This window comes from Rhincodon typus, chromosome 11 (genome assembly GCF_021869965.1).
Source record: "Rhincodon typus isolate 14 chromosome 11, sRhiTyp1.1, whole genome shotgun sequence".
Taxonomy (NCBI): Eukaryota; Metazoa; Chordata; class Chondrichthyes; order Orectolobiformes; family Rhincodontidae; genus Rhincodon; species Rhincodon typus.
The window spans coordinates 610,144-625,216 of NC_063342.1; the positions used below are offsets into that span (position 1 = coordinate 610,144).

The 15,073-nt window shown below is 45.8% G+C and overlaps 1 protein-coding gene across 2 annotated transcripts in view; it reads right to left on the reverse strand.

The window, feature by feature from the left end:
- Positions 1–15,073, reverse strand: part of cbsa (cystathionine beta-synthase a) — a 23,841-nt gene that overhangs the window by 8,500 nt on the left and 268 nt on the right. For both annotated transcript variants that reach the window (XR_007263165.1, XM_048602610.1), the window contains exons 2-13: positions 14,411–14,574; positions 13,549–13,655; positions 7,380–7,514; positions 7,217–7,296; positions 6,350–6,484; positions 5,261–5,330; positions 4,859–4,950; positions 2,019–2,144; positions 1,760–1,844; positions 1,436–1,541; positions 1,149–1,226; positions 709–843 (exon numbers count right to left, since the gene is read on the reverse strand). Coding sequence is in view for 1 of the 2 variants with exons in the window: in XM_048602610.1 (XP_048458567.1) it covers positions 709–843; positions 1,149–1,226; positions 1,436–1,541; positions 1,760–1,844; positions 2,019–2,144; positions 4,859–4,950; positions 5,261–5,330; positions 6,350–6,484; positions 7,217–7,296; positions 7,380–7,514; positions 13,549–13,655; positions 14,411–14,571 (1,310 nt within the window). In the remaining variant the exon portion in view is untranslated. The remainder of the gene's footprint in view (positions 1–708; positions 844–1,148; positions 1,227–1,435; positions 1,542–1,759; positions 1,845–2,018; positions 2,145–4,858; positions 4,951–5,260; positions 5,331–6,349; positions 6,485–7,216; positions 7,297–7,379; positions 7,515–13,548; positions 13,656–14,410; positions 14,575–15,073) is intronic.

A 15,073-nucleotide genomic window follows, 5' to 3' on the forward strand; every position in this document is an offset into this window, starting at 1 on the left:
TTAGATGGGCTTCAGATTGGTTTCACAGGTCGGCACAACATCGAGGGTCGAAGGGCCTGTACCTATGACCTATGTTCTCAACCTCTCCCCTCACCTGAGGCTTAGTGACCCTCCGTCATCTCCGTAAGGACAGAAAAGCCCCATGGCCTTGTGGGACTACAGTGAATTTTGGCAAAGAGCAATCCTTGGAGTGCAGAAACCTGGCTCAAGCTTTGTTTAACCTGGGTCTGAAAATCAGGTCCACTGGGGAAATTTCACATACTTTTCAAAACCTGCAACTTTTTGTGATGACTGCAGGAAAAGCGATACATGATTTCTGGTGTACTCCTGCAGTAAAGGTGTGGAAGATTACAAGTGAGAAACTCTCCAGTCCATTAACTCAGGGCTGATGGAGCACACTGTGGGACCATTACCACTGCTTTCACAGGCCAGAGACCAGATTTAACCAAGGTTTTAACAGTTAGAGTTAGTTTTGACGAGGAGGAGAAACAACTCATTCCACTGGGGCGGGTAATGTCGGAGCAACATTAAAATGATCGGAGGAGAGACAGCACAGGAGATCGTGCTTCACTCATTGCAGTTTTCACACAGGGAGGAACTGAATAACCATGAAACACATTAGAATTGCAGAAAGATCCCAAAACATGGAGAGAGCAGGGCAATCGAGCCAGTTTGGGATAAACAAACACCAGCCCTGTGAACACTTACCCTCCATCATTGACTACAGGAGCCTGATCGTAACCTTTCTCGCGAAGAACTTCAATGGCCCTCTGACAGGAGGAAGACGGCAGCAGTGTGAGCGAAGGCAAGACATTAAGCTGCTCAACCCGACATGTCCACCACCTGAAAACAGGTACAAACATCACATCATCCTCAACCCCAGTGACAGTGCCTGTGTCTGTGTCTGTGCACCCGCCTGCCTATCCCCATCTGCACACCCATCCCTGTGTCTGCGTGTGCCTGTTCCCCAGTGACTGGGTGTGCACGGTGCATGCCTCACCCCATCCCCAGTGAGGGTCAGAGTGCATGCGTATGAGAGAGAGGGCGTGTGTGTGCGTCTGTGTTGGACCCCATCCCCAGTGAGGGTCAGAGTGCGCATGCGAACGAGGAGACCCTGTCCCAAGTGAGGGTTCAATGAGTTTTCTTACCAGTGTTTCTTGCAGTAGGTTGGTCGGCTCACTTGGAATCCTTTCAGTGTCATCCACTCATCACTGAGAAACTTGGTCCTGGAAACAGAATGATGTCAGTGAGAGCAGTCCTTCCCTCACTTCTCTGCATTTACTCACCTCATCATCCCCCATACTCACCCCTTTGGTGTAAAGGATTAGTGAGGAAGTGATGGGGAGGGTAATAAGCAGGCTGACTGACATGTGGTTGGGGTAGGGACAGCATTGCTGGAGGTTGCGAGGGTAGTCACGTGGAGGCTGGAACTTACATGTAGTTGCGGATGGAATCCGGGAGGATGACCACACAGCGCTGACCTTCCCCAAGTTCCCGGGCAGCTTCCAGAGCAACAGAAACAGCACTTCCCGAACTTCCACCTGGAACATAAGCTGGCAGCTCAGATCTAGGCTCACCTGTCATCGCCCAGCTCCCCAGGATCCCAAGCCCCTTCCCCAGCCCCCACGCCATACCTTCCCAGGGACCCTGATCCCAGAATCTCACTAAAGCTCCCAATGCTTTTCCAGACATAACAGGCAGGTCCCATCCTGAATCCACCCCACACCTCCACCTCACAAAATTACACCCAATCTCTCACCACAGAGCAGGCCCTCCTCTCGGATCAGCTCACGAGCTATTTGAAAGGAGTCTTTGTCGTTGCTCTTGTACCATTTATCCACAACCTGTGGAGATTGACAACAATCAGAACCAGAGGCCAGACCACTGAAGAAGCAAAGTATTAAGACTGGCCCTGGGACACTGGACACTTATCCGGAGCATGAATGCCAAATGATTAGAGAAGGTCCGGATGAGGCCTAGGTCCTGGGTAAGACTGTACAGGACAAACGACAACTCACTGATCGATCAAGAACTGTCGGGATGAAATCATAGCCAATTCCTTCCACTTCGTACGTGCTAACATCCGATTGGTTGAGATGTTCAGGTTCTGCCAGGATGGAACCTTCTGGATCAACTCCAATAATCTAAAGACAACAAAAGATGAGCACATCTTTAACCAGAAAACATCCTCACCTAGTCCCCCACAACATCCTCGCAGTGTAATGGAATAATGCTCACGCCCAGACTAAGAAATTCAAATACCAACATAGCTAAATAAATCTGGCTTCAGTAAATGGGGACCAGGACAACTGTCAGCAATTGCTGTAAAATCCATCTAGTTCACCCAAAGCCTTTTGGGAAAGAAATCTGCCATCCTGTCGACATGTGACCCACAGCAATGTGGTAGACTTTTAATCACCTTCTGAAATGGCTGAGCAATACACTCAGTTGTAATGAAGGCAGCACCCCTTCTAGGGCAGGTAGGGAAGGCAATAATTCCTTGAGAGACAGTGTGAGGTGAGGTTGTAATAAATATCCCATCGATAAAAAAGCCACCAAACACCCCAACACAATGAGTTTTTTTTTTTTTTTTTTAAAAAGGTGTTGATAGCTAATAGGCAATGGTTCATATTTAAAGAACGCGTGCCTGAATTACAAAAACCTCCCAGAAACATTAAGGAGTCAAGGGTCTAGAGAGGGGCAGAACTGAAGGAAGTCAGCATCAGTAAGCTATCAATGCTGGGAAATTAACAGGGTTAACGGCTGACAAATTCCCAGGGCCTGAATCCACATCCCAGAATACTAAAAGAAGTGACCTTGGAAATATCAGATGCATTGGTGGTCATTTTTGAAAATTCTGTAGAGTCTGGAAAGTTCCTACAGATTCGAGGGTGAGAAATGTAACCTGATTTAAAAAGGGAGGAAGAGAACATAGTGTTACAAACTAGTTAGACTCCCATCAGTAGGGGAAAAAACACTCAAGTGTATTACAAAAGATGTGATAACCGAACAATTAAACAAAAGAACAGTACAGCACAGGAACAGGCCCTTCAGCCCACAAAGTCTATGCCGACACACAATGCCTTTCTAAACTTAAAAACCTTTTGCCTCTGTGCAATCCATATCCCCATTTGGAAAGAATTAACGAAATTGGACAAAACCAGCAGGGTTTTATGAAAGACAAATCATGCTTAATTAATCATTTTAATGTGAGAAGAGAGAGATTTAAAGAATACATGAGAACTGCCCTCTCTTAAAATAAGAATTGCCCCTCATGTGGAATGGACTTCCAGAGGTGGTGAAGGATTTGGGTACAGTTACAACGGGTTTAAAAGACATTTGGATAAATACATGAATAGGAAAGATTTGGAGGGATATGGGCCAGGAGCATACAGGTGGGACTAGTTTAATTTGGGATTATGTTTGGTATGGACCAGGTTGGATTGAACGATCTGTTTCTGTGCTGTATTACTCTATGACTCTACGACTGGTGTTTCGGAGGATGTAATTATAAAACAGATCAGGGAAAACCAGCAGACATGGTATATTTAGATTTCAAGGAAACTTTGGATAACATCTGTGATAAGAAGTCAGTGTGTATAGGGGGAAAGTACTTGAATGGATTGAGAATTGTCTGATCAACAGAAAAAAGGTGGGAATAAATAGGTCATTTTTCAGGTGACAGGCAGTGACTATTGGTGTGCCACATGGATCCATTTTTGGGCCCAAGCTATTCACTGTATACAAATGACTTGGATGAGGGAACCAAAACCAATATTTCCAAATTTGCTGATAACAGAAAACTGAGTGAGATTGAGAGTTGTAAGGAGGATGCAAGGAGGCTTCAAGGGGATTTAGACAAGTTGAGTGAGTGGACTAAGACATGGCAGATACAATATAATATGAATAAATGGGAAGTTATATACCTGGGTATGAAGAAAAGAAAAGCAAAGCAGAATGTTATTTAAGTGGTGATATATTGGGAAATGTGGATGTGCAAATGGATTTGGGTGTCCTTGTACACTAGTCAGTGAAACTAGACAGGCAGGTGCTGCAAGCATTTAGGAAGGCAAATGTTATGATAATTTTATTTATTTTATTAATTATAATTTATTATAATTTTATTTAAACTGTTCAGACATGTTAAGTTACAGGTCTGGAGCTGGTGGAACTTGAACACTCTGGCTCAGAGGCAGGGACACTATCAATGATATATTGGCCTTTATTACAAGATGTTTTCAGTTTTGACTTAGGGACGTCAATGCAGTTGTACAAGGCCTTGGTGAGACCACCCCCAGATTATTATGTGCAGTTTTGGTCTCCTTACCTAATAGAGGATATACTTACAAGAGGCAGAGTGCAGCAAAGGTTCACAACCAATACCAAGAAGGGCAGGAATATCCCTGAGGAGAGATTGATTCAATTGGGCACATATTCACTAGAGTTAGAAGGGCACGAGGGGATGTGATTGAAACGTATAAAATTCTAATAGGACTGGGCAGACTCGATATAGCGAGGATGTTTCCCTGGCTGGGGATCTAGGACCAGAGGACATGGTCTGCCCCGTATCTGGAGACTGTGTCGATCAGAGAGGAGGAAAAGTTTCTTCACTCAGGGGGTAGTGAACCTGTGGAATTCTCTACCACAAAGCTGTGGGGGCCAAATCACTGAATACATTCAAGAAAGAGATAAGTAAATACTTAGGTTTTAAAGGTAGTAAGGGGTATGGAGAGAAAACAGGAATACAGCACTGGCACAGAGATCAGCCAGGATCATACTGAATGGTGAAGCAGCACTAATGGCTGAATGACCTCCTCTCATTCTTGGGTTTCGATGTTGCAGAGCCCTGACCATGTACCTGGCAGCCTGGACATTTCTCCTTCAGTTTCCTGGCAATCCCAGTGATTGTCCCTCCCGTTCCTGCTCCAGCCACTAACATGTCCACTTTTCCTGAAAGAAAGGAAGAAGGAATGAAAGACCTCTCTCCCAACCCCATGTCATCCTGCTCCCAACCCCCATCACATCCTACTTCCCCCAACTCCCAGGATCAACCTTGCCCCTAACCCTTACACCTCCTCCTTACCCCCACAACTCCCAACCCAAGACAGTCCCAGGAATCCCCTTCCACTGTCTACCTCATTGCCCCATTCTCATTATGGAATTAGGCTCTGTCCAAAAATTTTCCAATAAACAGCAGCAAGTGCAATACTGAAGGTGATTCTGACAAACCTGCCATTCCATAATTGCCACGATCTCATACCTTCACATTGCCTGAGGATCTCTTCTGCAGTCTGATCATAGTGAACCAGTGGGTTTCCAGGATTCCGATACTACATACGAGAAAGAGAAACCGGTCACAGTTTTGAACAATAAACACACTCCACCACGCACACCCCCAACTTAGTCACAGAGTAATACAGCATAGAAACAGGCCCTTCAGCCCAAACTGGTCCATACTGACCATGGTGCCCACTCGACTAATTCCAACTGCCTGCATTTGGCCCATATCCCTCTAACCCTTCCCATCCATGGACCTATCCAAATGTTTTTTAAATGTTGCTATTGTACCTGCCTCAACCACTTTCTCTGGCAGCCCATTCCGTATACACACCACTCTCAAAAAGTTGCCCCAGGTCCTCAAATCTTTCCCCTCACCTTAAACGTATGCCCTCTAGTTTTCAGTTCCTCATCCCTCGGAAAAGTTCCCCATCCTTCACCACCTGGTCTACCTCTGACAAGCTTTCAATGAACTATGTACTTGTACTCCTAGGTCAACACTCCTCAGGAGTTTAGTTTACTGTACCAGCCCTCCCTTGGTGTGACTTTCCAAAATGCAACATCTCACACTTATCTGTATTGGATTGCATTTGCCAATCCTCAGCCCACTTCCCCATCTGATCAAGATCTCTAATTTTTGATAACCTTCTTTGCTATCAACGATACCTCCTAATTTTGTATCATACGCGAACTTACTAATCATACCTTGTACATTCACATCCAGATCATTTAATGTACATAGCAAATAACAAAGGTCCCAGACTGACCCCTGTGGCACACCACTAGTCACAGGCCTCCAGTCCGAGAAACAACCTTCAACCATCACCCTCTGCTTCATAACTTCAAGCCAATTGTGAATCCAATTAGCTAGCTTTCCTGGATCCCATGCGACCTAACTTTCATGACTAGCCTGTCGTGCAGGACCATGTCAAAGGCCTTACTAAAGTCCATATAGATATATTCCTCTACTGCCTCTCCGCCACTTCCCTGCCATCCCCTTCAGCTTGAGAAGGCAGTATGGGGATTGGACAGGGGGGGATCCAGCCCTGAACCAGAAGGTAACTTGACTGACCTGATCCAGGATACAGGAGTTGGGGATTTCATTCTTCAGTCTCCAGGCAACACCAACGTGAGACTCTGGCGAATCAAAGCTGGCACTTGTTGGTGTTCGCACAATCTCCGCTCCGAGAGCTCGTAGCACATCAACCTTCAGAAAATAATCAACAGATAAAGGTAACCAGAGGGACAGCTACACAGGGGAAAGTCAATCCAGTTTGGATGGGTCTTGATAGGGAAGATGCTGAGAGGCGGTTTCTGGTACAAGTGGGAAAAAACTGGGAACCTCTGCTTCCCCCAAAGAATAACAGGCATTGAATACTTAAATCTCCTCTCAGCCTCCAAGTAAAACATTCCAACTTCTCTGATCTTTCCTCATAACTAAAGTTTTCCAGGAACCGTCACTGCTCAATCCTTTGATTATAGGAGTTGGGACATGGTCGTACAGGACATTGGTGAGGCCTCTTCTAGAGTATGTGAGCAGTTCTAGTCACCCTGTTATAGGAAGGATATTATTAAATTAGAGAGGATTCAGAAAAGATTTACCAGGATGATGCCAGAACTGGCGGGGTTTCAGTTATAAAAAAATAGGCTGGGACTTTTTTCCTCCCAGAACATGAGCAGGGTCTCTGGGTTACAAGTCGCATGACAATCCCATTAGGGCCAATGTCTCCTCCAGTTCCAGAATCTACGTGGACTTGCTGTTTGTATTTGCTTCCCCCAGCATCCTCAGTATTCCAATTTTAAAATCAATGTTCCAAAAAGACTACTCCCAAAAACTGTGATATCATGATTTTGTGTAAGATGGGTCTGTATTCCCCACAGCCCCCACCCTGCCCCCCGACTCTCTTGCAGTCACCTCCCCAAGCGGATTTGCTTTTACCTTCTCTGTGCTCATCTTCTCTGGAAGAACAATGATGCAGCGATATCCTTTAACTGCAGCAGCCAAGGCCAGCCCGATCCCTGTGAGGTACGTATATCATTTGTGAGCAGTGGGGTGAGCTGTCAGCAGAAAGCCAGCAGTTAATGACTGGATAACAGCTTACCTGTGTTTCCAGAGGTCGGCTCAATGATGGTATCACCAGGTTTCAGATCTCCAGCCTTTTCCGCCTCTTCCACCATCCGCAAGGCAATACGATCCTTCACACTGCCCCCAGCATTAAAATATTCACACTTTGCCACTGGAACCAAACAAACTTCAAGTCAGTAATATTCACCCCAGGATCACCCTCCAGTTACCCTGTGTGGGACTGAGCCACAAGGAGCAGAACACTCAGGAGGATGTGGTGCGGGGTGCTGGTATTCTTGGGGGTTGGAGATTCAGCACCACCCTGGGGGACTGAGGGAGGGAAGAATGGATGGGTTGAATGTGGGTCTGTAATATTCCCAGGGAGTTGGACTGGATTTGACATGGAGCCCAAAAGCTAGTTTCAGGGAGGCTCAGGAACTGGCCCCTGAGCTGAGTTTGAGAGAGATTTCAGGAACCTCATTGAGAAACAGCTGTGTATCAGGTACATATTCTGGAGCAAGAAGTGACCATTCAGCCCATCAATCTCCTCTGCCAATTAGTAACATCACAACTAATTTGATTGCAGCCTCAACTCCACTTTTTTGCCAACACCAATAACTCTTGACTCTCTAGTTGATCAAAAGCTGTCTAAACACCTTGAACTAGCTTCCTATGTTCCCTGGCAAAGAGACCTCCAAACTTCAACAAGCCTCAGAAGAAATTCCTCCTCACTTCGCTCTCAAATGAGACAGCCCCAATTCTGAAACTACACCCTCTAGTTCCAGACTCTTTCCAGCCCCAGACAACATCCTCTGTGTCTGCCCTGTCAAGCTCCCTCAGAAACCCATATTTCAATAAGATCACCTCTCATTTTCTCAACTCCAACCCTAATCTGTTGCATCTTTTCCAGCAAAAGAAACTCCTTCATCCAAGGAACCATCTGAGTGAATCTCCTGTAATCCACTTCCAATGTAAGACTATCCCTGCTTAAGGAAGGAAGCAAACTGTACACAGCTCTCCAGGTGCAATCTCACCAATACTCTGTACAGCCATAGCAGCATGACACTTTCACACTCTGCACACTGGGCTTTCAAAAAAATATCAGCCTAGGCTTTCAGGTACATAATTCTTTGAAATTTGCATCACAAATAGGGCGATTAAAAAGGCGTTTGACACAGTTGCCTTCATTGCTCAGTCCTTTGAGTATAGGAGTTGGGAAGTCACATTGAGGTTATACAGGATATTAGTAAGGCCTCTTCTAGAATACTACGTCCAGTTCTGGTCACCCAGTTATAGGAAGGAAGTTATCAAGCTGGAGAGGGTTCAGAAGACATTTGCCTAGATGTTGCCTGGTATGGAAGGTTTAACTAATAAAGAAAGGCTGGGTAGGCTGAGACTTTTTTCACTGGCACGTAGGAGGTTGAGAGGCGACTTGATAGAAATTAAAATAATGAAAGGTACAGATAAAGTTAATGGTAGTTGTCTCTTCCCTTGGACGGGGGATTTCAAGACTAGGGAGCACATTTTCAAGGTGAGGGGAGAGAGATTTAAAAAAGATATGAGGCAAATTTTTTTTTTTTTTTTTTTTTTTAAAAACACAGAGGGTGGTTCGTGAGTGGAATGAACTTCCTGATGAAGTGATGGATGCTGGTACAATTACAAAGTTTAAAAGACATTTGGATAGATACGTGAATAGGAAAGGTCTGGAGGGATATGGGCCAGAGCAGGCAGATGGGACTAGTTTATTTTGGAATTATGTTCAGCATGGATGAGTTGGACTAAAGGGTCTGTTTCCATGCTGTATAACTATACCTCAGCCCGGGCTCAGAGAAGAGTTCCAGACTCCCAATCCCTTTTGTGAATCCTGTCCCCCTTGTTCAGAGACTGCTGCTAGTGGACAAATAGAGTTTCTCTTTTAACCTTATTAACTCCTTGAAGCAGTGCCATCAAAGAGTTGTGCAGTTTGTCCTCAACACTTTACACATACCCGCCATCCCAACTAGCAGCCGAGTTCTCCAGAGTAGACGTTCATCATAGCTACATGTCCCTCCCACTCGTCCTGCTGTCCCACAATAGGATAGAATACAACTGGGATACTCAGTCAAGTAGCTGCTAATACCTCCCACTTTTTTATTCATAGGATGTGGGCATCACTGACTGGGCCAGCATTTATTTCCCAAGTCTAATTGTCCAGAGGGCAGTCGAGAGTCAACCACATTGCTGTTGACCTAGATTCACACATAGACCAGACTGGGTGAGGATAGAACATAGAATATAGAACAGTACAGCACAGTACAGGCCCTTCAGCCCATGATGTTGTGCCGAACTTTTACCCTAATCCTAAGATCTATCTAACCTCCACCGCTACCTTATACTATCATCCATATGCCTATCGAATAGCTGCTTATATGCCCCTAATGAGGCTAACTCCACCACCCTCTCTGGCAATGCATTCCACACCCCTACCACTGAGTAAAGAACCTACCTCTGACGTCTCCCCTATATCTACCTCCACTCACTTTAAAACTATGCCCCCTTGTAACAGCTACCTCCACCCTAGGAAAAAGTCTCTGGCTGTATGCTCTATCTATACCTCTGATCATTTTGTACACCTCTATCAAGTCACCTCTCATCCTTCGTCGTTCTAAAGAGAAAAGCCCTAGCTCTCTCAACCTTTCCTCGTAAGACCTTCCCTCCATTCCAGGCAACATCCTGGTAAATTTCCTCTGCACCTTTTCTAATGCTTCCACATCTTTCCTGTAATGAGGTGACCAGAACTGGACACAATACTCCAGATGTGGCCGAACCAGGCTTTTGTATAGCTGGAGCATAACTTCACGGCTCTTGAACTCAATCCCTCTATTAATGAAAGCTAACACACCATACACCTTCTTAACAACTCTATCTACCTGGGTGGCAGTTCTCAGGGAACTGTGAACATGAACCCCAAAATCCCTCTGCTCCTCCACACTGGCAAGAATCTTTCCGTTAACCCTGTATTCTGCTTTCAAGTTTGTCCTTCCAAAATGAATCACCTCACACTTTTCAGAGTTAAGCTCTATCTGCCACCTCAGCCCAGCTCTGCATCCCATCAATGTCCCTTTGTAACCGAGAACAGCCCTCTGCACTGTCTACAACGTGACCCACCTTCGTATCGTCCGCAAACTTGCTAATCCACCCTTCCACTCCTTCATCCAAATCATTTACAAAAATCACAAGTAGAAGAGGACCCAGAACAGATCCTTGTGGTACACCACTCGTAACTGAGCACCAATGTTGAATATTTTCCATCCACTACCACCCTTTGTCTTCTAAGGGTCAGCCAATTCTGAATCCAATCTGCCACATTTCCACCTATCCCATGCCTCCTTACCTTCTGCATGAGCGTAGCATGGGGAACCTTATCAAACGCCTTACTTAAATCCATGTATACCACATCCACTACTCTACCTTCATCCACGTGTTTGGTCACCTCTTCAAAGAATTCAATAAGGTTTGTGAGGCATGATCTACCCCTCACAAATCCATGCTGACTATCACGAATCAAACTGTGCCTTTCCAAGTGATCATAAAGCCTTTCTCTCAGAGCCCCTTCCAATAATTTGCAGTTTCCTTCCCTGAAGGAGATTAATGAACCAGATGGGCCTTTACGACAATTGGTGGTTACACAGTCACCATTAGCCAACTTTTAATGGAATTCAAATTTCATCATCTGCCTTACAGGACACACCAGTGTCCGCAGAACTTTGGGATCTTGGGGTTCTTATTAATCCAGTGACATCAGATAACACCAAAGGAGGCCTGAGGAAACTTACCCCACACATAGACAAGAGTTGGGCAAAAGAACACAAGAACTAGGAAATGGAGAAGATGTGGGTGAGACAGTGGCTCAGTGGTTAGCACTGCTGCTTCACAGTGCCAGGAACCCGGTTCAAGTCAATCCTCAGGCGACTGTGCGGAGTTTTCACATTCTCCGAGTCCGCGTGACCCTTCTTCAGAACCACTCACTGGACCTAAAATGTTCAATGTTCCTTCTGCCCAAAGATGCTGCCAGACTGGCTGAGCTTTTTGTTGAAGTGGAAAAACATTCTTAACCTGATCCTTACCAATCTGCCAGCTGCAGATGATCTGTCCATGACAGTATCATTAAGAGTGACCATCACACAGTCCTTGTGAAGATAAAGTTCTGCCTTTGAACAGATCTAGCAACTCAAGACTTAACATCCATGAGGCACTGTGGGCCATCAACAGCAGCAGAATTGTACTCCAGCACAACCTGTAACCTCATGGCCCGGCATATACCCCACCCAACCATAACCATCAAGCTGGGGGATCAACCCTGGTTCAATGGAGAGTGCAGGAGGGCATGACAGGAGCAGCACCAGGCATTGCCAGAAATGAGATGTCAACCTGGTGAAGCCACCAAACAAAGGCATCAGATATATGGGAACACCACCATCTCCAAGTTCCCCTCCAAGTCACTCACCATCCTGACTTGGAAATATATCGCCGTTCCTTCACTGTCGCTGGGTCAAAATCCTGGAATTCCCTCCCTAATAGCATTGTGGGTCAACCTACAGCAGGAGGACTGCAGCGGTTCAAGATGGCAGCTCACCACCATCTTCTCAAGGGCAACTGAGGGGAAGGTGATGGCCTTGTGATATTGTCACTGGACTGTTAACCCAGATAATGTTCTGGGAACCGGGGTTTGAATCCTGCCACGGCAGATGGTGAAATCCAAATTCAATAAATATCTGGAATTAAGAGTCTAATAATGACCATAAATCCATTGCCAATTGCAGGAAAAACTCATCTGGTTCACTAATGTCCTTTAGGGAAGGAAACTGCCATCCTTGCCTGGTCTGGCCTACAGACCCACAGCAATGTGATTGACTGTCAACTGCTCTCTGGGCAATGAGGGATGGGCAATAAATGCTGCCTGGTTAGCAACATTCACATCCCACGAATAAGAAAAAACCTGTAGATGTGGTACATTGGGTTTCCAGAAGGCATTTTTTCAGTTGCCACATCAAAGGTTAGGGTTAGGGTTTATTTTGCATGGAGTAACATTAACATTAACATGGATAGAGGATTGGGTTAGCTAACAGAAACAGAGTGGGGATAATTGGATCATTTTTGGGCTGGCAAGCTGGAACTCGTGAATTGGTACCAGAATTGGTTCTAGGCCCCACCTGCTTCCATTCGATATCAATGACATGGCTGAAGGGATGGAAGATCTGGTTGTTTAAACAGCTGATGACATAAAGATAGGTAAGAAAGCTAGTTGTATAAAGGATGTGAGGAGTGTGCAAAGGAATATAGACAGGTTAAATGAGTGGGCAAAGTTTTGGAGTACCAGATGGGAAAATGTCAACTTAACCATTTTGGCTGGAACAATAAAAAAAGCAGTAAATAATTTAACTGGAGATAAATTATAGAACTCATGAGGTTGGAATACAGGTGAAGCAAGCAAAGAGGAAGATAATTGGGATGTTGGTGTTCAATGCAGGATGCATGGAGTCTGAAAGTTGAGAAAGGTGAATGCAGCTGCAAGGGGGTTAACCACCCACTGGTCTCCTTGTTTAAGAAAGGAGAGAAATATGTTGGAAGAGGTTCAGAGAATTTTCACACAATCAATTGCTGGGATGAACAAATATTATCTGTATCAACTGGAGTTCAAATGAACAAGAGGTGATCTTATTGAAGCAGACCTGATCCTGAGGGGATTTGATAGAATGGGTGTTGATAGAATGTCTCCCCTTGTGGGAGAGACTGGAGAGAACTAGGAGACACTGTTTAAAAATGAGGCATCTCATTTAAGATGGAGATGAAAAAATGTAATCTCAGAGCTCCTGGACCGTGGAACTCTCTTCCCCAAAGAGCAGTGAGGGCCATGTCATTAAATCAGAGTTGGATTTTTGGTTGATGCAGGAGGTGAGGGGGTAGACCATTTGGATAAGCCATGACATTATTAAATGACAGAGCAGCTTTGATGGGCTGAATGGCCTATTTCCTCCTGGAAATATTTCATACCACTTTTATACTCAATTTCCTTGCAATTGAGGCCAATACTCCATTTGCCTTCCTCAACTTGTCTTAATTTGATTTGTGTGAACACGCCCAATTTGTCACAAAGACAGAAAACAAATAAAAGTATGAACACTCATCAGGGTGAGTAGCTGCTCCCTGCCTGCTCAGATACTTACACAGCTCACACTTCAGACCGTGAGCTCGAGTGACTTTGTTCAGGCGAACCATTGGGGTGTTGCCAATTTTGCTGAGAATATTGGGCAGGATGTCAGGAGTCGATGGCCTGTGAAGACATGGAGATCAATTAGAAACAGCAAGCAATGACATAGCAGGAGGCCATTTAGCACAACATCCCCTCCTGCTCCTATCCCCATTCCCCGCTCCACATCCAGAAACTCCTCAGCCAAGCCTGGAGGTTGGTTATTCTCTGGTCTTTTTGCCCCATTGGGTTTATTGGCTGTACAGACTTGATGGGCCTGGTACCCCTGTGTGGTGACTGGGATCAGGTCTCCCCAGTTACTGGGGCTCAAGGGACCATGTTTGGGTGGGAGGGGAGGGGGGTTTGCAGAGCAACCTGGTGCAGCCACCAAATCTGCTCAATCAATCCACCGAGCTCATACAGTGGGAGGGTGACACAGCACCAATCACAAGAAAGTAGATCAGCAGTGAGCCAATCAGGAGGAACGGGAGCATGGACCTATCAGAGTCTGCCACACAGTACAGGCTCATTGAAAAGAATAGGGGTTAGGGTTAGGGTTAGTAACGTGATTTAAACACCTGAAGGGGGTATGAGTGACCCACCTCCCAACCTGGGAGAGGGCTCAGTAATTGTGGTAGGAGGTCATTAGCCCTCTGCGCACGTTACCTACCCACCCACCCACCCACCCACCCACCCACACCCACACCCACACACACACACACACACACACGGGGTGGGGGGGGAAGCCTGGGAGACAGACACACACACACACACACACACAGACACAGACAAACCCTCACTGGGGGGGTGGAGCCACACTCTCACAGGAAGTCACTCACAGACTCTGGTGGTTGTGAGGGGACTGGGTTTGAGCAATTCCCAGGTGCCAGGTGCATTTACTCGGTAGGTCTGGTCTGATCCATTTTCTCTCATGACCATCAATCCCATTGGGCACCTCCTGCAGAAATCCATTCATCTGCCTTCCTTCTGATTCCATCATGGGCTGTGAAACAAAAAGACAAGGATTCAACCTTACAGTTCAGCATCTAACAGAATTGCTGCCGCAGGAAAATCATCTCCCTTGAACTGAACAGTTGTGAATATTTTAACGTAAGCAGCGATGGAATCCAGTTACTGTTGCTGTAAAATGGTTTGTTCGCAAGGCAGTAGATTAATCAACTTTGAATTCTATCGCTCCCTTTTAACCCATTCCATTTATAGTTTCTCCCACTAACAGATTCTATCTAACCAGTTTTTGCCCGCGTTTGCTTTCTGGTCGGAGTTTGTTCCAGCATCAACTGAAGCCAGGGCTGGAAGGATCAGACTCAGACCCTGCCCCGGGCCAGAGAGAGGAACACGGGAGGGAGGGGGCTGTGTGTTACCGGATCCATTACAGGACCCAGCCCCTTCACCATTTACTGCATTCAGCTAATAACAATTCGATAAACGGTTCCCTCATCAAACCGCTCGGTTTCGACAACAAACAGTAACAGACAACACGC